Below are 20,788 nucleotides of genomic sequence, written 5' to 3'. Positions count from 1 at the left end.
AGATAAGAAATTATATGAGATAAGAAATTACCAATTACAAATGACAGAATTATTCTGTCACCCAAGATAAGCGTCTTGGCGCCAAGATCAGGATGGGGCAGGGATCGTCAGGCAGAAAGTACTCGGTACATTGTCTGTACTCGGTACGAGAGTACCTATAATTACCTACCCGGTACCTGTCGACAGTAGTAGTCTTTTTTTAGAAGTCGAGGTAGACCGTAGATCAACGGGTGTGTGCCAGGCGTGCAGGAAATGTGCCTGGTCCTACATAATTGCTGACATGGCACAGCCAACAGGCGCTTAACATGGTCACTCAGTCCCTCGTTGGATTCCATCATGTCGGGTTAATCCTGGGTATTTATATCCATCCAGCCAGGTTCCCCTCTTTTCACCCCCTGAGTACATGGGGAGATTTATTTACTTCCCAGCTCTCGAATTCTTGGAATGTTTTCTTTCATCCATCTTCATCTCTATCTTCAAATCATTCTCTTTCCATTCCTCATCATGGTCGCCATCCGTCTACCTCGCCCAGCTGGCGTGTACCTCCCAAACTCCCCCCCCCGCAGCGTTACCTCCGATATGATTTCATCCCCCTTGTCTGCCGGCTTCAACTTCGACTCGGCGATCCTGACGCCCTCCAGCCTCCCTGCCCTGGAATACATCTCCTCCAAACTGCAACAGAAGATGATGCATGTCACCCTGGTGGTGGGACGCGGAAAGCCCTATCCCACTGGCCAACCATCCGATCTCATTGTCATCCCCTCCACCCCACTCGACCAGTCGGAATGGCGCCTTCTGTCCCGCACCATGGCCAAAGCCGCCCTGAAGTTCTCCCTCGGCCAAAGCTGGACCAATGCCCTCAACCGGAGCCAGTACGAACGACAAGCCAACGACTATCTGATCCAGCAATCTATCCTGCAAAATGAGGTTGTCTTCAGCCGGGAAGGCCTGACGCTCCTCAATGTGGATCGAATCTACACCTTCAAGCGCCGACTGTGCATCCTGTCGGGCAAGACCGCCCCCCTCAAGGAGTCCTACATGACCTCCTGCCTGCGACTACTTCACCGGACCATCCAAGACGTCCACGGCCGCCCATTCAGCAAGGCCTTCTTCCACCGCATCTATGAGCAGCTCGACGTGCGAGACGAACTCCTCGCCCAGGTCGCCGACGCGTATAAAAAGCAGTACGGCCAGGATGGGATTGTCCTGCCCCCGCCGCAGCCCAAAGTCAAGGTTATGCCCGAGCCGACCGAGCGCAAGTCCCCGCTGCGCCCGATGCGCGTGCGAAAGCAACCGGCAGCGCCACGCTCCGCCACCGTGCCCACCAAGCGGGGGCCCAAGACTCCGCTGTCTGCCTCCGATGTCACTCCGATTACGCGAGAGGAATGGAACCATGTCGTTGGACCTGATTTCCACCAGTCCAAACCAACGGTCACCAAATGGACCCCCTCTCCCATTGCACTGGCCGTGGCATGAGTGGTGGAACCATCCCGTACGCGTGGTTAAATTACCAGGCCTTTTTTTTTTTTTTTTTAATGAGTAGACCTCACGATCAGATTCGAGATCGAGCGACGGGCTCGCGAATCCTGATATCATACCTAGCGGGGCTTCCGGCCCACGCGCTCCCGCTCGAGCTTCAAGCTCCCATGTCCGGCTCTATCTACACCACGTGTGAGACTAGAAGAGACCGGGATGCACAGGACGGGATCGAGCAGTGATCAACCTGATCAACTGCGTAAGTCTCGGGTTAACTCCAGTGCTCTCGGGGACCAACCCTGAGAGCAACGGAATGATGATGTATACGACGCTATGAACATGTGAATAACCTTTCTAGACCTGTATATAATAATATCCAAATCTTACAGAGTACATATTTGTGGATGTGAATCTTCTTCCCCCCCCCCCCTGTAGCTCTACATAACTCGATTCAATGGACAGCATCGGCGTCCTCCGCTGCGAAGAGTCACGTGGCGGGGCAGCGGGGTTCCCAAAAGACACAGAAGTCTAGACACGATCGTTGAGTCGCTCAACTACTTTCGACCGCGGACTCGATTTAGTTCAGTGAACCCACGGAGAGTGCCGACGGAAATATATATATATATATATATACGATACCTTGACTGAGAGAGCAACGGGAATGGACAGACTTGGACTCTGGAGTTGTCTTCAGGACCCTGTGCATCATAAGGTATGCAAATTCATTCGCACACAAAAAAAGTATACAAGCTCATTCAATGCAAGCGCGCTGTAGGGTAGTTAGTGTTCTTGATAAACATGATAGGATCCTCTGTTTATCTCTCTATTATCAATTTCCCCTCCTCTGCCAAGGACCACAAATTTCATCAAAATACTTCACCTTTCCGCTCCGGATTTGCATTCACCCAAATCTGATCGATAGCAAAGTCAATAGAGACGTCAAGATCAAAAGAGCGACCTCCAGGATGCGGGACTCCCCCCCGTCTGGGCATTCTCCCGCCCTCAACGCGGAACCCCATCATACTGATCGAAAATGGACGGCCAAAGCTCTGATCCGCCATGCTGAGCGCTCTCACAGCCGACTACCTGGGATTCGAAAGATTCCCCTACCGTCCATTGGCATTATCTTGCTTGTTGCATTGGTTAATGTGCTTGTGTGGATAGCGGTTGCTATTGTTCTGGTATGCTTGCCTTTGTCTGTGGTCTTGATCTCTACTAACATAACTATCCAGCGTTACCATCCGTACGTTTTTTTTTTTTTTTTTTTTTTTTGCTTTGATGAATTTAATGTCCCTTGTGTCAGGAGCCTGATGTCGGTCTAGTTCGCTGGTATCCAATGCTGTCCTCTCATACACCCTCGGGTTGAGACATGCCTTTGATGCGGATCATATCTCGGTAGCTATCCTTCTCTTTCATTCATGATCAGCAAACCCTAACCCCCTCTCAGGCTATCGATTTGATGACTCGGAGACTTCTGGCTACGGGCCAACGACCCGTTACGGTGGGAACATTTTTCTCCTTGGGACACTCAACGTACGCAGCCCAGGCATCGTGCTTAGCTTGTCTAACCCTCGTGCAGCATTGTCATCATCACTTCCATTGTCGTCGCAGCCACGGCAGCGGCCGTGTCATCCCGGTTTGACAAGTTCAGCACCGTTGGTGGAATAATTGGAACATCTGTCAGCGCTGCTTTCCTGATCCTCCTCGGCATCATGAATGCGTACATCTTGTCCAAGCTGTACAAACAAATGCAGAAAGTTTTGGATCTTCCAGAAGGCCAGGAGGACGAGGCGTGGAAGATAGAGGGTGGCGGGTTCTTGTTTTCCGTGCTTAAGCGCATGTTCAAGTTGATTAATCGGTAAAGCGCATCCATCCCCCTCTTCCCCATACGTACGGGCAGGGATGCAAATGGATATAACTAAAGACGATCCCAGGCCCTGGAAGATGTACCCACTTGGAATTTTGTTCGGACTTGGCTTCGATACCTCTTCGGAAATTGCCCTGCTTGGAATCTCATCTATCGAGGCGGCAAAAGGCACCTCATTCTGGGTGATTCTCATCTTTCCCATATTATTTACGGGTGTGTATTTGCAAGCTCCAATCAACGTAGACAATACAGTCGCTCACCTCCACAGCCGGTATGTGTCTCCTAGACACCACGGACGGCGCTCTCATGCTCGCCCTCTACGTTCAGCCAGCAACCAACTTCCTCCCCCCCCCCAAACAAGACAGGAGGACCTCTTCCTCCGATGAACCCCTGATCGACGAAGACCAAGAAATCGAACCCTCCCAAAACCACCGGGACCCCGTTGCCTTCCTGTATTACTCCATCGTCCTAACCTGCCTAACAGTCGTCGTCGCCATCATCATCGGAGTCATCCAGCTCCTGACGCTGGTTTTGAACGTCGCCAAGCCAACCGGCCGGTTCTGGGATGGAGTCCAAACTGCCGGCGACTATTACGATGTCATTGGTGGAGGGATCTGCGGGTGTTTCCTTCTCTTCGGGACATTGAGTGTGTTCGTATATAAGCCGTGGAGAAGATGGATTGCCCGACGACACAAGAAACCTGTGGCCCCTGTGAGCGATGAAGAGGCATACCGTCGTGAAACCGTTCCACGGGTGGAGCCACCCCCCATCCTGGATGGTGAGAACCAGGCTGCAACTACTACTCCCATCTATGGGGCTGTTCCTAAGGGTGTAGCAAGTTGATGATGAAAAAAAGAAAAGAAAGAAAGGGACTCGCCCAAACCACTAAAAGATGCCGTGATACTTGGAGTGCTAGATTTATATTATTATATATATATATATATATAGGCTTTAACTAGAACTTCTCTCCAACATCCAAACAATACATGATATCCTATAATACGGGTATATACATGTCAATAGACCGACTCTTCTTGTCAGACATCCTAAGCATATGACAAGCCTATGGTAAATTAGAAGTAGTATCCAACTACTGTTCAATCGAGTGCCATTGACACGAAAGAATAACTGATTCTGGAGTTAACATGATAGGTATGCCTCAGGCAAAAACGGCCAACGTGACTCGCATTTAAACGTCATCCCACAATCCAATTTCTCCCCTCTTCAACTCCCTTCTTATTGATTCCAACTTTCAACGATACACAGAGCATAGGCAGTCAGACACAGCCAGGATGTGCATATTCACCACCCAAAGCCATCTTGGAACTGCATACCCCGCCGCCATACATTTTCTCAATGGAATGACCAACCACAGAATACGAACGCATCAAGGCATCGATTGGTTCGACGTGTATATATGACCTGACCTGAATACTTAGGTAGTATCTCCAGGTGCATTTTTATCCACTATTCTTTCCATGTTTCATGGACGATTCATATACTTTCAATATTTTCCATATAGTGCTTTATCATGACGTAACAATAGGAATCAGTTGAACCATGTCTGATACAACTACACCCAGTTCTCCTATTCAGAGCAAAGAAAAATTCACTCTCTCATCTTGTCCGCCTATCTTCGTTCTCCCGACGCATCTTACCCTAGATGCGCTGCATGAAGTTGAGGAAAAACTTGTCAAATGGGGTGCGCGCCTGACGTACGATGTGTTTGAGGCGACGCTCATTCTCGGCAAAATTAGCCAGAAAAAGCGAGCGATGCTTGAATTGCGCTCCCGCGGCCTGTGGACTGAGGAGGCGAGTGAGCCTTCATCTCAGCCGGCCGCAAAGCGAAGGCGAATCCAGGAAGGTGAAGAGCAAATCGACCTCAGTACCGAGGATGAGAGCGAAGAGGATGGAGGACGAGGACGTCGAGCTCCTGCTGCGCATTTAAAACCCTCCGCAGCCTTCCTCTCCACGCGGGTCGAGGAGCGCGAGAGTTCATTGGACACTATGAGCCAAGAAGATTTGATTAGGGTTGTTAGACTCGAATGGCTTGATCGATGCATTGAAGCACAGGAAATCCTCCTCCCGCTTGACCTGTTTGTGGTGTACTGTGCGCGTAAGATCGAGCGCCCTGATACCAAGACCTCAACTACCAGCCCTAACTCAAAGGGTATACTGGAACGGGCCAAGCAGGACGCAGCATTTATAGCACCCTTGTCTCCCTTTGCAAGGCACCGACCGCACCACGGGGGACCTTCTGCCAGCGAACACTCCCCAACACTATGCCCGCAAACAAGCTCGGAGAACGAAGAAGCAACAGCTCCGCTCCCTGATGCTCCAGACTGGGTCCACAACCATGTCCTATACGCCTGTTTACGCTCTTCTCCCCTTCACCCTCCAAACGAAGACTTCATCGAAGAACTCATCAAAATTCGCACCATCCGCGAACTAAATCTCGACGCCATCGGCGTCCGCGCCTACAGCACGGCCATCGCCTCTATAGCAGCCTACCCGCATAAACTCCACACGGCATCGCAAGTCCTTGCCCTCCCAGGATGCGACCATAAAATCGCCAACCTCTTCAATGAATTCCAACACTTACCAAAAGGCTCTCCGCTTTCCGCTGCCGCGCCTCTAACTAGAGACCCGGACCTGCGCACGCTCCACGCATTCTCCGACGTCTGGGGCATTGGGCCCAAAACCGCCCGCGACTTCTACTACTCCCGTCACTGGCATGACCTCGACGACATCATCGAGTACGGGTGGTCCTCTCTCTCTCGCGCCCAGCAAATTGGTCTCAAATACTCCGAGGAGTTTCTTCTTCCGATTCCACGCAGAGAGGCAGAGCAGATCGCCAATGTCATCCACAAACACGCGAATCGCGTCCGTCCCGCCGCCGCCGCAGCTGCTGAGACCGGCAACCCCGAGGGTGGAGTCCAATGTATCCTCGTCGGCAGCTACCGGCGCGGCAAGCCCGAAAGCCATGACGTCGACTTGATCCTCACGCACCGCGACGAGGCAGTCACGAAGAACCTGATCGTTGACGTGGTGCGCAGCCTCGAAGCCTCAGAATGGATCACGCATACGTTATCGGTACATTTGACCACATCCTCCCGAAGTCAGCAGACCCTACCATATCGAGGCGAATTAGCCACGGATTCCCCGCATTTCGATACCCTCGACAAAGCCCTGGTTGTATGGCAGGATCCGCACTTTTGTCCTAGCCCTAGTCCTAGTCCTAGTCCTGAAACCGAAAAAGATAACCAAAAACATAAGAAGAAGGACCAGAAGAAGAAGAAGAAGAATCCAAACCCCCACCGCCGCGTCGACATCATCATCTCCCCCTGGCACACAATCGGATGCGCCGTGCTCGGCTGGACAGGCGACACCACCTTCCAACGGGATCTAAGACGGTACGTGAAGAAGACGTCCGGGTGGAAGTTTGATTCCAGCGGAGTGCGCGAGCGCACAACCGGGGGCCAGGTACTTGATTTAGAATCTAGCGGGGGGACATGGCAGGAGAGAGAGAGGTTAGTTATGGAGGGATTGGGGATTGGTTGGAGGGACCCGGGGGCGAGATGTACTCGGTGATTCTTCTTTTTCTTTTCTTCTTTTCTTCTTTCCTTTATTAGGCAGTCTGTACTCATACTGTACAATCATCACATATATATATATATATATATATATATATTTAGTTCTTGTTTATACACATACATACATAAATACATAATAGGGCCGTATTACTAGTAGTTTCCTATTAGTTATAGACACACTCTCACCAGACCATATCTATGCTATGCATACATACGCTAAGTGGTGTACTTACATCATACTGAGGGTATATATATATATATATATATATATATACATGCGCATAGAAATATCATGCGTAATACGATACTTACCTCCGTGAGAAGATGCGATTGAGTGCTGTGATGCCAAGTACTTTCTCCGTACTCGTACTCGAATCATGAACTGAAAGTCGAGAGTAAACTCTGCATAATCCTATCCTATCCTATCCTATCTCTTCTTCTATTCATCATAGATCATTAGGTACATTCCTCAACTAAACAATCAAGACGCTCCACCCAGAGCTAAAGGGGGGTAAAAAAAAAAAAAAAAAAAAATACATCTCATGCAAATAAACACAAGAAAAAATGAAAGAATACAATCAGATCTGAATCAGAATGTCCGTTAAACCAAATTCCTGGAACTGGTCATTTCTCCATAGCGGCCTCGGGCTCTCGTGGTATCGTAAGCGTTGACAACTCTCATCTGGCCGCCCTCGTCGGCCTGACTAAACGCGTAACCACGTTGCTTGCGCATGCGTTGCACCTGGCGCACCTTCCGGATGGCCTTCTGGAACTGCTCCATGCGGGGCCGGTAGTCTTGCACGTTGTATTTCTGGATCTCCTGGACGTGATGGTAGTGTTGTGGGTAGTACATGCGTTTGGCGTATTTCCAGGCGTAGTCGCGGACGAGACAGAGGCAGGGAAGGACAACGGCCATCAGGTAGAAGATGGGGGAGGTGAAGAGGCGCGGGATGGTGCCGTAGTATTCCCGCGAGAAGCCAATCGCTGGTGCCGCGTAACCGTACGCAGGCAAGAAGCCCAACCAGATAATCATTGATCCGGGGATGGCGATGAACGTATATTTGGTCCAGATGTTGGTGATCAACGCAGCCTTACCGAGCACGGTGGCAAGGACTGCAGTGTACAAAGCTTCACCCCAGACCCAGTGGCCAGCAATCTTTCCATCGCCTTGGGGAAGGTCCCAGAGGAAAATCAATTCCGAAACAATGTACAGCAGTAGCGAGTGATAGAATCCATTGGCGACCCAGGACCAGAAACTGTGTCTCTTGAAGAACACTCCCTTCTGACCCAGTTGGTATAGCTGAGGATATCGATCCAAGAGCCGGGCAGAAATGAATTGGTCGCAAATACCCATCGCAAACGGAGGGAGCACCGTAAAGAAGACGTTGTAGAAGGAAAGGGTCCATGATTCATAAATGACTTCGCCAGAAAATGCATTTTGAAAAGAATACTGGACAGATCAGAATTGTAACACGAAAGTCAAAACTCGAGGCGAACTTACCCAAAACTGTGTCATATAAAGTGCAATATTTTTGTAGAACGAATATAGAATAACTCGACTGATGCGATGATAACTCCAGGCCCCGTGCACAAGAAGCAGTTTGCGAAGATAACGGAATTGACCAATTGACACATCAGCAGACCGTGCAGCCTGTAGACCCTCGACGCCACTGATGCCGACACCAACGTGAGCGGCTTGAATCATCGAAACATCATTGGCGCCGTCACCGATCGCCAGCAGCAGAGACTTGAGATGGCGTTTGACAAGCTTGACAACGAGGGCTTTTTGGAGGGGGGAAACACGACTACAAGATTAGCATTGATCGAAGCGAGAAATAAGCGGCAACTTACCAGCAGACAACAGCTTTACACATAACCGCCAAGTCTAGGAACAACTTTTCCATATCCTTCTCAAGGGCAAACGTCAGAGATCGACCGTCGATAATAAGAGCCATTGCTTCTGCCTCGGTCTGGCTTTGGACAGCCTGAAGCTTCTTTGTCAAATTATCTCTGGTGGCTGCGGCGCTCTCTTCGTTCACGATCAGAAGCGTCATATCCTCCGAAATTAGCTTGCAGGACATGCCGATGTTGATCGCAGTCTCCTGCCGGTCGCCAGTCAATACCCAGATTTTGATTCCTGCAGTCTGCAAGGTGTGAATAGTATCCGGGACACCATCCTGAAGTCGATCCTCAATAGCCGTCGCACCAAGGAGATAGAAATCCTTCTCGATCAGCTCAGCCGCCTTGTCAAGTTCATCAGCACGGTTCCCACTGACGGTGGTGGCAGCTTTGTCGTAAATCTGGTACCAATGTTGGAATTCTTCTTCCGGAACCTCACGCATAGCCAAACAAAGTGTGCGGAGCCCATCCGAAGCATATTCCTCGAGATGCTGCAGGGTGGCATCGACAGTAGGATTGTTCGGGTGCAACCGTTCCAGGATAACGGTGTCGGCACCTTTGGTATAGACGCGGATTCTCCCATCCGGGCATCGGAAGATTGTGGACATACGCTTCCGCGTGGAGTTAAACTCGCAAACGGCCAACAGCTCATATTCATACTCTTGTCCTCCAGTCGAGAAAATCACGGACCGAGGCTTTCTGTTCGTAAACTGATATCCCAGCAATGCTGCGCCTTCGACAAGAGCCCCTTCGTCCGGGGATGCCGCCTGGTACTTGATTTTACCTGGCTCTGCCTCGGACCGTTCTGGGATAACGGTGTGACAAGTAGCGAGAAGGGCGAGAAAGTGATGGATTACATCCTTAGACGGATGAGAAACGAGATTTTCTCTGAGCGTTTTGAAGTCATGGACTCCAGCTTCAACTCCATCTTCAACCGTGGCACGTCGATCTTCCGGGACATCTTCTCCGTACTGAATGCCAGCTATCGAGCACTGCTTAAACTCCATCATATTGCAAGTCAGGGTCCCGGTCTTATCAGAGAAAATGTACTCGATCTGGCCCAGTTCCTCAACCAAGGATGAGGTCCTGCAAATAGCTGGGGTATCGGTTGCATCGTAGTAGATGTCTAGATCCGAGTTTATCAAAAATGCCTGCGCATATTTCACAATTTCAATAGTCACGAAGAGAGAGATCGGGACAAGGTTCGAATATAGTACCCAGTAGGTGAATACATCCATAATAAACTGTTTGCCGGGGTTTGTGCTGCCGTAGTCGAGATAGCTAAGCTTGTCGCGCTGGGTTTGTCGGATAATCAGGTCGCCGACGGAGCTCACCACACTGAGTGCCACAAGAATACTGACCAACATCAAGATCTGAACGTTGACCATGCGCTCAACGGCGGTTCGTTTGATCGGAGTTGCCGTCGCATTTCGCATTAGTTTTGTCTCGTGGCCCGTGAAAACGACAATGCCGTGAATCCAAGGGGTGTTACGAAGGGTTGCTCCACGGAGAAGAAGCTGGTCTGGTGCGAGAGGCAGCTCCTTCTCTCCCCCTCCAGCATGCATAGTCAAGGTTGCTTCGTAGGTGTACAAACTGCTGTTCGGCTGCTCGGATCTTACTCTCCCACTGAGCCGGCTAAGGTCGGCGGGACTCACAAGATGTGCAGTCTCCGGAATGGCTTGCTTGATTTTCAGATTGGTTTCGCCGTCCAAATTAGCCGTTTCAATATAGCATAGACCTTCCGGCTCCGAGGACGCCAGAAGAACCAAATCCGCGGGGAACGGCTGCTCTGATTCAACCCGAACGATGTCTCCGACAGCCACATCAACCCACTTGGTCTCATGAAACGCTGAGCCTTTCAGAACCTGGGTCTTTGAGTAGTTGAGCGACTTGTCGGAGCTCCGCCGCTTATAATCCTCAACCAATTCCTTGATCGCCGAAACCGTCAACACGATGAGTAACGGGGCAATAGTGGTATACCGATTGGTAGGGGACACGTTCGGGACCTGCTGCAGAACAGCGGTGAATAAGAAAAACAAGTTGGCATATTTCGAGAACTGTTCGTACAAGAACTTGGGGAAAAAGGTAATGAGGTTGTACTTGGCCGTGGACACGTGGTTGTCGACGAACTTGTGCACCGCATTGGCCGGGGCGTTGTTCAACATGATCAGGCGCGGACCAAGAGTCGAGGGATCGGTCTTGTTCCTGCCAAAACCAAACTTAAAGGAAGAGCCCTTGGGCTTTTTGGGGCGGCCCGTCGCAGCGCCAGCGTCATCGGAATGTGTACTGTCGATTCGCGCTGCTCTTGCCCCAGCTTCGGTCAGAGGAAGATCCATCCCCGAATACTCGGGCTGTATTCCGAACATGTGCTTTGCTCTGCCCACCAATCCACCCCCCATGGCAAGTATACTGTTGCGCTCTCTCGCCTTCCCTCCATGATAGTCCGCCCCCAGGTGCTGGTCGTGCTCGCCTGTCATATCATAGTACCCATGTGTCGCACGCTCATCGTCATACTCATCCAGAGAGTAGCGCTGGTAATTGCTCAGGCCGGAAGTCTGCGAGAAGGTTCGAGACATGTCGTGTCCGGAGTAAGGATCGGTCAGGTAAGCCCCGGACTGCCCGGGGGGGGAAGATGAGCTCGTCGCATGCGCACCGGAATGTGGTGGCTCCCGTCCACCGACAAAACTATCGTAGGAAACGGAGGGACGCGCCTCGGGTTGGTCGGAGTCGTCAATGTCGTACTGTCGCAAGAGTCGATCGTCGCTGACCGGCGGGGGCTGTCCGGTGTTGTATATGGGGGTGGCATCCTCCATTTGTAGCAGGTCATCATCCCGGCCAGCGGCTGGATGACGACCTGAAGGTCTACCGCTGGCCATGATGATTGGGGAGGGCAGTCACCGTCAGTGTGAAGGTGTGCCCCTGGAGGAGCATTGATTTGGGGCGGCTGTTTTGATTGGAAGGGAGAGAGAGCTCGAGGAGAACAGAAGCTCACGAGGGTTACGCAAAGCAAGAAAGGAGGAGGGTGAAAGGAATGGATCGAAGAGCGAAAGAGAAAAATAAAAAAAAAAAAAAAATACAAGGAGCACACAGGAAGGAAAAAGAGAAGACTTGACAGTGGTGGTAGTTGGTTGTCAGTTGGACTGTCTCACGGGAGATTGCGTGGAGGTGAAGAGTGGAGGAGAAAACTAGCAGTGGTTGGGTTTTTGGCGTAGGCGGCGATGGTATGGATCCGTCCTGTACTCCCCGTTTCGTCGTCGTCAGCAGAAATCAAAGGTCTTAGATTGATAATAAGAGAATAATATCATTCTACCTAATATTGATCTAATAAATCATTCCACGAATTCACAATCGGGGTTCCAGCATTGGTGTTATTGAGTCTGTCCAAGAGATCCCTCCCAAGAGAACAACCAAAGGGTACTCCGTATACTCGGTTCGAAGTATGCAAGTCAAAAGAATTCAAGTCTCTCCTTAAGCGGAGTATTACTGAGGATCCTAGTTCTTTGACTCGATGGTACTCATTATTACGGGTGGGTGGCTGGGAGATTTTCATCCACCGATCTGCACTCCTTCATTGATTTTTTTGTCTCTACCTAACTACTATAAACAACAATAGTAATAGTGCTGGAAGGTGGCACCTTTCTGTGATCTTTGGATCTATCATACATCAAAGTCCATTTTATCCTTCTTAAATTGGGTATGTAAATTCATATCTATAGCAGTCCAAGACCATCACCGATCGTTCTCTGCCCGTGACTCCTCTGCTAATCCGCGTTTCGCTCGCTGCGTAAGATCACCTTGCAGCGCTTTGTCAATAATGCCATTAATCTCTTTAACCTTCTCTAGTGCAGTCGTTGTCTTCGTCACAAAGACCATGGCGTCCACCGGGGAGCCTGAGAATTTAGAAAGGAAGCAGACATCTCCTGCATTGTTCATGCCGATTATTACGTCCGCTTCCGACGCTTGCTCCTCCTTTCGAGTGGCGTCGAGAATTACCCGCTTGCCTTCATCGAAGGTGTGGAATGTAATCGAAAGAGGTTTGTGCGTGATGTTCAATGGCACGGGGACCCGTTCGTCGAGCCCGTAGACAATTACCTGGCCGTCCTTGACCACGGCGTCGGGACGGCGGAAATGCTGTAACCCAGCCATGATTCCGATGCACGACGCGTCAATCAAATTACCATCGTAATCAGTAATGTGTACATCGGCTCGGACGCTCCAACAACTAACGCCCTTGAGAACGCAGAGAGACTCGGTATCTAAGGCGTTCGAGTGACGAATAACCCGATCGAGCACATTGGTGATGTATGTTTCAAGGTCTCCTTGTCTAGTAAATTGGAAAGAGTCAGTTGATGTAGTGGGTGCGTGGCAACTTCAGGTTCCTACCGGCCATTCTCCCAGGCTGGCGAGCCCATCGCCGTTAGCTCCATGGCAATGGTAAAGATACCATCGAATGGGCGGTCATCGTGGGGTTTTGTGACTTCGGAGGATATTCGGACGACCAGACTGTGAGAATTAGCTCAGCACCTCCCCAACCGTCAGCATAGACAGAGACACACCTCGTCTGACCAAGCTGTACCTTCACATGGCCATACTCTTCTCCAAAAGAGATGTTGAGCGGGCGCAATTGGTCTGCAGCACGACCGTCGAGCCTGACATCCTCGCGGAGCGCATCGAGGATGAAATCGCGTTCAGCAATCGAAAGCGGTGCTTCTTTATTCATGATCACAGAGGCAGACTCGGCCCCAAGGAGGGGAAGGAAGGTCAAGACAGAACGAGGACTTTCGACTAGGAAATTTCCTGCATTCCACAGCGTCATTGAAAAGCCGCCGCCGATTTCTTGAAGCCAATCATGGGGCGAAATGTATCAAGGCGGTGAGAAATGCTTGCTCTTCTTTTACAGAACATCACGACCAACTCCAGTAGAAGCCTCACACTGACAGCCCATCATGACTACAGGTACGCAAATCTATCAAAAAGCACTTGATAAACATAATACTGACGCATCCTAGCCCACAGGCCCACCTTTGATCCCGTACGTCCTTTGTCATTTGGCTCGTAAACCAAAGCTCACCGAATATAGGCACAAGGGAAAGAGGCCCTCCGTGGCCCGGCGTACCACCAGCGCCTCCTCCCAGCGCATAAGCTTCTGAAGACTCGGTGAGTGCTCACTCCATTATCTAACATGAGATTCGGCTAACCAAGCCCCAGCCAACTTGGTCAGGGTGGTGAAAGCGAAGCTTACCAACGCGATCTACGCGCCGAATTGCTCCAGGCAGAGGCTGCCCATTTCGCCAAGAAGAGAGGGGTCCCTGTGGATGATATCACTATCGAGGGTGCTGTACCTAAGCGACAACTAGAAGGAGCGCCACCGAACGGCGGTGATGCGGGCGGGATAGAAGAAGAAGATCCGGAGGCAAAACGACGGCGAATATTAGAAGAAACACGAGATATCGATGCCGACTCGGACGGGTCCGAAGAAGACAGTAGTGAAGAAGAAAGGTTAGCGCCTTGGCCTGGGATACCACGGTTTCACTGACATCAGTAGTGACGACGAGGATGAGGCGGCCGAGTTAATGCGGGAGTTGGAAAAAATCAAGAAAGAAAGGCTGGAGCAGAAAGAGAAAGAGGTACGGATGAAAATCCGATTGATTGGGAAGTGATACTGATGACCATAGGAACGAGAGCGCGCCGCCGAGGAAGAGGAAAAGCGAGAATACGATATCGCGCGAGGCAATCCCTTACTCAACCCCACCGACTTCAACATGAAACGACGATGGGATGACGATGTCGTCTTCAAAAACCAAGCCCGGGGAACTGAAGATAAGCGGGGAAAGGAGTTTGTCAATGTAAGAGGTTCCCACTGCTGTGATGGTTCAGAGCTAACCTTGCCTTCACAGGATCTCCTACGATCAGACTTTCACAAGAAGTTCATGGTAAGTCTGTTGTCCAGCACCGGCTTGACATCACTAACGCGGCACAGTCTAAATATGTGCGATAGTTGGGTTGTATTCTAAAGGATCTTTTCATCTCGCAATGGACATCGACAAGGGAATACCCCTAGAACGACTTGCACTATCCGGAAACGAATTTCTTGCAGCAAAGCTCTGAAGGGATTTCAACCGCTAATTGGCTATGGCGTTAGGAGAATCGGGTGTTTGAGCCTTAACTAGTAACTTGGACTTGAATCTATATTTCTCAAACTCAAATGATACACAGCTATCGGCTGGGTCGTCCAGCACCTTGAGTACTCTGTATATGTATTCCGTATAACATTCGTCCTCCCAGATAAGCATTTTTGTAGTGCCGGCAATAAACGCGCCGCCCACCACCCCGCCATCTCATCGAGCGATGATCAAGAGCCACATCTTTCATCTTGTCTTGGATCATGTCAATCTCCCTAGGTTAAGACTATCAGGCAAAATGGATTCCCAACCCACATCGAAAGCTCTGCACAGTAAGTTACCTTCATTCGATACGCTTACAATGCCCCATCCCAATAGCTATCCCTGAATGTTCACGCTAACTGGAGCGCACCAGACCGCATAAACACCAATATCTCACAATTACTCCAGCGATTCGAGAATATCATGGCAACAGCTACAGTGCGTTTTCACTCTTCCGACGAACCGTAACTGGAGCTCAATTTCTTGCCATGCATCTTCGTTGAGCTTCATCCATCCGTTACTGACTCTCTCTCTCTCTCTCTCTCCCCTCTTAACAGGTCGAAAGCACCAGCCACACCACGACAGCCGTAGAAACATACCAGCTCGATGTAGAGTCGACTGCGTTGGTACGTCACTCCTCCCAGAACAGCATAGCATGCCCGGCCCAAAACACCAAACAAAAAAGACAATAAATATCTGGGTATCTTCCCTACAACAATTTCACTAATCTGAAAATGGACAGGTCCGCGCCGCAGAAGACCTCCTCTCCTTAACCCGTATAATGAAAGAGACATGGTTATTCGGGAAACTCGATACACTGGGCGAAGACGAGTCCGAGGTAACGCGCAGAGAGGAGCTAGAGAGGAATGCGGCAGCGATTCAGAAGGTCATTGAGAACAAGGGTGTTCTGAAGCCTGCTAAGCCGTAGCGTAGCGGCTTCCTATGCTTTACTTTTCTTCTTCATCTGGTGCGATGCGATGTACGGAGTAAATAGGGAGCATGGTTTGATTCCTGTTGGGTTGGGCGTTATACATAGGGACGGAGTCACGGGTTAGGCAATTTATTAGACCACTTACTTGGTATTTATTGTACGAGATACCCTGAATAGAATATTCGATCATGCAATACCTAGGTAGGTAGTACATCCATACATAGAGTCACTCTCTATCTATCTTACTGGAAGAGTTAGAGCCCAGATGCGGTACCGTCCACTGATAACAATACATAAAGCAAGCAACCCAGAACAAAAAAACTCACCTCACCTCACATTCACATTCACCACCAGTACACACACACACATACAGCAACAACCCATCCACCAACCCACCCACAAAAGCAAAAGCATTAATTAAACCCCTCACCCCAATACAGAAAAAGCAAAAAGAAAAAGATGCCCCCACAACCCCTCACCCTAATCGTCGCAACAACCCCAATCCCCCGCCTCCAAACACCAACAGCAGCCGAAAATGCCCTCGTACAACACACCCGCCTCGGAATCGGGCTCAAGGGCACGCTCCCCTGGCCGCGGATCAAAACAGACATGTCGTTTTTCGCGCGCGTCACGGCACGACCACCACCTCCTCCTCCTCCTCCTCCTCCACCTCCTCATCCCGCCCACGGCGCGATCAGGCCCACGAACGCCATCGTCATGGGCAGGAAAACGTACGATTCTGTCCCCGGGAAGCTCCGGCCGCTTGGGAAGAGAGTCAGCGTGGTGGTTACGAGGGATGTATCTGGACAGGTGGGGGAGAGGGTTCTGGGGGAGTTGCGGGGGAAGCTTGCGCCGCAGGACAAAGCTCTGGCTGGGGTGATGGGTGCCTCTGGGACTGGGGCTGAGGGGAAGAAAGCTACAGAAGGACAAACGGATGCGTTTGTGGCCGGGGGGTTGGAAGAAGCGCTAGAGACGCTCGATAACCGCGATACTACACAAGGAGCCAGGAGGAATGTGGGGAAAGTGTTTGTGATCGGGGGAGCGGAGATCTACGGGGCTGCGTTGCGGTTGAAGAAGGGAGAGAGGAAAGTCCGGATCGTCATGACGAAGGTGGAGCGGAGGGATGGGGGCGTGTTTGAGTGCGATACATTCTTTCCTGTGGATGAGGAGCTGGTTCATGAGCGCGGGTGGAGGAAGGTGAGTGCGCGGGAGTTGACGGAGTGGGTTGGCGAGGAGGTTTCCGGGGAGTGGATTGAGGAGGGGGAGGTGAGGGTGCAAATGGTTGGATATGAGCGGGTGGATTAGGCCTTATTCTGTAGAAGATGCACTGCGTGTGATTTACTTGAGGTATAAGGATTCAAAAAAAAGATACCCAGTAACAATGTCTAGAATTGACTGCGAATATGATATATTCATTTTCGCAATGTACAATGCCTCAGGTCGGCTAACAAGTAAGAATAATAAGCAATCAGGTAACTAATAACAAATATATATATAATGCATCGAAACAGAGCAGGTAACACAAATATATCCAAAGAAAAACAGCTATAGACAAATGCAACGCTTGCAAAGGATATATCATCACTCGTGGTCTTTCATGAATTTCACGAAAGCTTTCTTATGTACTAGGCCGGCATATTGTCCGTCGCGGAGAACACACAGATAGCGCAGCCCTAGCTTGACAAAGCATTGATATACAAGGTTTATGGGGGAATGGATATCCAGAGAGAGAGGAGCCTATGCATGTTAGATGATGGCCTTTTGAGTCCGCAGAGTTCTTGGAACTTACCGGGTCAATGTATCGCGTAAAGTCCACTTCAGTGGGACTGTCGCCTTCGCCCTCGGAAACAACAGAAGAGGTATCCATTGCCATCAAGCACAGTGTGTTTTCTTCGTCATCCAGGTTGTCGAGGGCATACTCTAGATCAGGCGCGGGAATAAGCCCCATCAAAATGCCATCGCGCAGGATCGGGAGACCGCTGTCGAGCTCCCCTGCCATCAAAAGATGCTGAAGTTTCGAACGCAGCTCTCTCGCCGGCACCAGAGAAGATTCCGTAATGTCAATCAACCGACTCCGTCGTACGGGTCGAACAATATCGCCAAGTTGCGCATCGGACATGGGCTGAAGTTTGTTGTCAAGGAACGGATAAGAGTTCATTTCCGTCAAGGAATCCTGAGAAGTCAGTATTCTGTACCCCCCCCCCGGCGACGATCATCCAAGTACGCAAACTTACATAAATGCTATGAGGCTCAATGGCATCTGCAGTCCACTTGGCGCAAAGCACAGCCAAAGAAAATGGCAACACATGGTCCAGACTTCCTGTCAGCTCGAACAGAATGACCGCAAGTGTGACAGATAAGCGGGTAACACCGCACATAGTGGCGCCAGCAGCGACCATAGCATACACCCCGGGGGTTACGCAGGATTCGATCCCAGCAATGGCCGGACAGGATGACCGGAATAAGAAAAAGTCGGGGTACTGGAGCACCAGGTACTGCGTCATGTGTCCAACAATGCGGCCCATCAGTCCCCCAACAACCATCGACGGCACATAAATACCAGCAGGGAGCTTGATGCCAAAGGTCACCACAGTCAAGAGACTCTTAATGACAAATGCCACGGTCAGAGAACGAATTACCTCGCCAATGCCATCGGGATGTGGGCACAATCCGTCCGAGGACGAGGATTCACACGGACTCGCCAACTCGAGCAGAAGTTCCGTCACAGGAAGTTTCGTGTACCGATTCCAGAAGCTGACCAACCCGGTCAGCAGCGCAACAAGAATGACTTCGAACAACGGCCAGCGCTTGATGATGGGGATTCGCCGAAAAGAGCGAGCCCACAGACTCGACGCTTTGATAAAGAGAGCACCCACTGCGCCGCCAAGTACTCCGAGGAACATAAATATGATCAGTTCGAAAATTTCCCAGTCCTCCAGATAGCGCACCTCGAACAAAACGATTTTGCCCGTGCCATACGGGTTGAGAAATTTCAACGAAAGGGCGGCAGCAATACAGCAGAAAAAGGTCCGGAAGAGAGTCTTCGGGGGGAAGTAGTAGCTGACTTCCTCCAAGCTGAAGAGAACTCCGCCAATTGGGGCTCCAAAGGCGACAGCAACGCCACTTGCAGCACTGGCACTTAGAACCTCACGCCTCTTCCCATCATTCAGGTTGTACTTGGAAAACATTCGACAGCAGATGTTTCCCACGCAAGTTGCAATGTGCACGTATGGGCCCTCCTTGCCGAGACTCAGACCAGATGCAACGCTGAAGACCAGAGCGATGGTTTTGATGACCAGGGTCTTGAAGCCCAAGTAACCATGCAGGACAAAGCCACTATTGATGACCTTTACCTCCGCCACGCCACTGCCAGCAGCGGAGTAATAAACCATGTCGGGGCGCGTGGGGATGGTGGGATATCGAGAGAGGTTCCCGCTGCTCTCGGAGGCAGGAGAAGCGTCAACGCCGGTTGTTCGTTTTGAACCGCGAGACCAACCTGCACCGAGATTTTCGTCCAGCGTCGTCAAGGAAACCGACGATGGCACAACAGTCTTAGTCAGTAAGGTCAGAACGCAGGATATCACGGCCAGAGCAACCGCCCAAGTGACAAAGACTGCAAAATCAACCCACTGATTGCCCGCGCCCTGGCGGTTCATCATTTCGGACCAAGATCGCCATGCGGAACAATCACGGGCGTCTACGCAGCACGTCTGGCGGCTATGGAGCCATCGCGTCGTACAGACTCCTCCCTTGAGGGAAAACACAAACTCCTCCGTGACGTCCACAAAGTAGGCGATTGCCGCCGTGATGCACCCAATTACAGCAACCAGGATCCAGCCCTGGGCGCCGTCGAACAAAGCTAGTAACCGACCACGCGTATCCTTTCGCGCTCGCAGCTCCCGAAGACGAGCTCCATCAGCGACACTATCATGGACCCAATCGGTCGAAGTGAACTGATCGTACCAAGTTCGGTCATCCATAAATGAAGCCGTCATCGGATGCTTGGTCGACGGTGTAGAACTTTCGACTCGGGGAGTGTCCATGCTGTCCGGTTCATGGAACCGTTTGCTCTGTGAGTTTGTCCTACTATGGTGTCGCGAGCGACGGAGGCTGCTAGCCCATATTGTATGTCGAAACCCAGGCTCAGGACCTGAGGAGGCGGAGAAGGTGGTGTAGGAGCGGCTGGGTACACCCCGTTCGCTTGGTTGGGCCTTCCCTAGCAGGCCGGTGGTCTCTCCCGCTTCTATCGGTGGCTCTAACGATTGATAGCCTGTATAGGGCTCGGGGAGGAGACCGTAGCCCCGCCTCGTCGCGGACGGGGAGGGAGGAGCCGTTTGCGGGGCGGTCCTCGAGCCACCTTCTTCACTTGCAATCTGTTCGCCCTGCAGGGGAGAAGAGGTGAAATAGGAGGATACCGATCGTGGCATCGTGGAAGAAGCTCTTTGCGCTTCTACCTTGAATCTTAGAGATCTTGGTGGTGGGTTGGTGGGTTAGCTTTGCGGCCAACGGTCGACCAAAAAATCGGGGCGAGAATACCAATCAACAGACATATCACCCACTACAGCATATCCGAGCGTAGGGAATGAATTGATAATGGCGAGATAAGGGAACTGCCTAAAGTGTGGACGACCTGCGAATCAACAGTCGGTGAGCGAGAAGCCCAAATAGGAGAGAAGCCTAAATGCGCGGGAGCTGGGGAACCCGTGATAACCGACGTAATGCGAGGGTCGACGTAGAGAGATGGGCAGGAGAGCAAGGAGAAGGATAGAGGAAATGAAACGGAAATGAAACGACAGAGAGAGACAAGAAACAGACAAAGGATTTTTCAGATGGCGAAGAGAAAGGAGGAGGAGGAAGA

General features: G+C 50.9%; 8 protein-coding genes across 8 annotated transcripts; 5 read left to right on the top strand and 3 right to left on the bottom strand.

Annotated features, from left to right (window-relative positions):
- Positions 1 to 229: 229 nt before the first annotated feature.
- P175DRAFT_0503354 (uncharacterized protein) lies at positions 230 to 1,879 on the top strand. The gene has a single exon (XM_040897614.1). It carries the CDS (start codon positions 505 to 507, stop codon positions 1,474 to 1,476), a length of 972 nt encoding a protein of 323 aa, XP_040749945.1. The 5' UTR covers positions 230 to 504; the 3' UTR covers positions 1,477 to 1,879.
- A 161-nt stretch (positions 1,880 to 2,040) lies between these two features.
- P175DRAFT_0518012 (uncharacterized protein) lies at positions 2,041 to 7,059 on the top strand. Its single transcript, XM_040899023.1, has 10 exons — positions 2,041 to 2,188; positions 2,242 to 2,657; positions 2,709 to 2,719; positions 2,799 to 2,871; positions 2,924 to 3,009; positions 3,056 to 3,334; positions 3,411 to 3,556; positions 3,612 to 3,963; positions 3,991 to 4,121; positions 4,947 to 7,059. Exons 2-10 carry the CDS (start codon positions 2,442 to 2,444, stop codon positions 6,932 to 6,934), a joined length of 3,282 nt encoding a protein of 1,093 aa, XP_040749944.1. The 5' UTR covers positions 2,041 to 2,188; positions 2,242 to 2,441; the 3' UTR covers positions 6,935 to 7,059.
- A 380-nt stretch (positions 7,060 to 7,439) lies between these two features.
- On the bottom strand, positions 7,440 to 11,915 carry P175DRAFT_0518011 (aminophospholipid-translocating P4-type ATPase DRS2). Its single transcript, XM_040899022.1, has 3 exons — positions 8,788 to 11,915; positions 8,438 to 8,741; positions 7,440 to 8,386 (listed from the first exon to the last, which is right to left on the bottom strand). The coding sequence occupies exons 1-3, from the start codon at positions 11,709 to 11,711 to the stop codon at positions 7,538 to 7,540; spliced, it is 4,077 nt and encodes a 1,358-aa protein (XP_040749943.1). The 5' UTR covers positions 11,712 to 11,915; the 3' UTR covers positions 7,440 to 7,537.
- A 471-nt stretch (positions 11,916 to 12,386) lies between these two features.
- P175DRAFT_0483709 (exosome non-catalytic core subunit RRP45) lies at positions 12,387 to 13,638 on the bottom strand. The gene is made up of 3 exons (XM_040895547.1): positions 13,392 to 13,638; positions 13,219 to 13,338; positions 12,387 to 13,159 (listed from the first exon to the last, which is right to left on the bottom strand). The coding sequence occupies exons 1-3, from the start codon at positions 13,553 to 13,555 to the stop codon at positions 12,565 to 12,567; spliced, it is 879 nt and encodes a 292-aa protein (XP_040749942.1). The 5' UTR covers positions 13,556 to 13,638; the 3' UTR covers positions 12,387 to 12,564.
- Positions 13,639 to 13,781: 143 nt separating this feature from the next.
- Positions 13,782 to 15,079, top strand: P175DRAFT_0503346 (spliceosome-associated CWC15 family protein; the record flags this gene model as incomplete). Its single annotated transcript, XM_040897613.1, has 8 exons — positions 13,782 to 13,791; positions 13,845 to 13,867; positions 13,916 to 13,992; positions 14,044 to 14,334; positions 14,381 to 14,462; positions 14,511 to 14,681; positions 14,733 to 14,768; positions 14,816 to 15,079. 8 exons carry the CDS (start codon positions 13,782 to 13,784, stop codon positions 14,831 to 14,833), a joined length of 708 nt encoding a protein of 235 aa, XP_040749941.1. The 3' UTR covers positions 14,834 to 15,079.
- A 157-nt stretch (positions 15,080 to 15,236) lies between these two features.
- On the top strand, positions 15,237 to 15,993 carry P175DRAFT_0463178 (RNA polymerase II mediator complex head subunit MED22). Its single transcript, XM_040894810.1, has 4 exons — positions 15,237 to 15,289; positions 15,373 to 15,463; positions 15,565 to 15,625; positions 15,742 to 15,993. Exons 1-4 carry the CDS (start codon positions 15,256 to 15,258, stop codon positions 15,925 to 15,927), a joined length of 372 nt encoding a protein of 123 aa, XP_040749940.1. The 5' UTR covers positions 15,237 to 15,255; the 3' UTR covers positions 15,928 to 15,993.
- Positions 15,994 to 16,116: 123 nt separating this feature from the next.
- P175DRAFT_0503345 (dihydrofolate reductase) lies at positions 16,117 to 17,376 on the top strand. The gene has a single exon (XM_040897612.1). It carries the CDS (start codon positions 16,390 to 16,392, stop codon positions 17,233 to 17,235), a length of 846 nt encoding a protein of 281 aa, XP_040749939.1. The 5' UTR covers positions 16,117 to 16,389; the 3' UTR covers positions 17,236 to 17,376.
- Positions 17,377 to 17,511: 135 nt separating this feature from the next.
- Positions 17,512 to 20,357, bottom strand: P175DRAFT_0443074 (chloride channel protein; the record flags this gene model as incomplete). Its single annotated transcript, XM_040894155.1, has 3 exons — positions 17,512 to 17,667; positions 17,720 to 18,103; positions 18,165 to 20,357. The coding sequence occupies 3 exons, from the start codon at positions 20,355 to 20,357 to the stop codon at positions 17,512 to 17,514; spliced, it is 2,733 nt and encodes a 910-aa protein (XP_040749938.1).
- Positions 20,358 to 20,788: the final 431 nt, after the last annotated feature.

This window comes from Aspergillus ochraceoroseus, assembly GCF_002846915.1.
Source record: "Aspergillus ochraceoroseus IBT 24754 chromosome Unknown P175scaffold_7, whole genome shotgun sequence".
Lineage (NCBI taxonomy): Eukaryota > Fungi > Ascomycota > Eurotiomycetes > Eurotiales > Aspergillaceae > Aspergillus > Aspergillus ochraceoroseus.
Note: the sequence above shows the minus strand (reverse complement) of the source record. Positions and strands in the feature narration are given on the sequence as shown.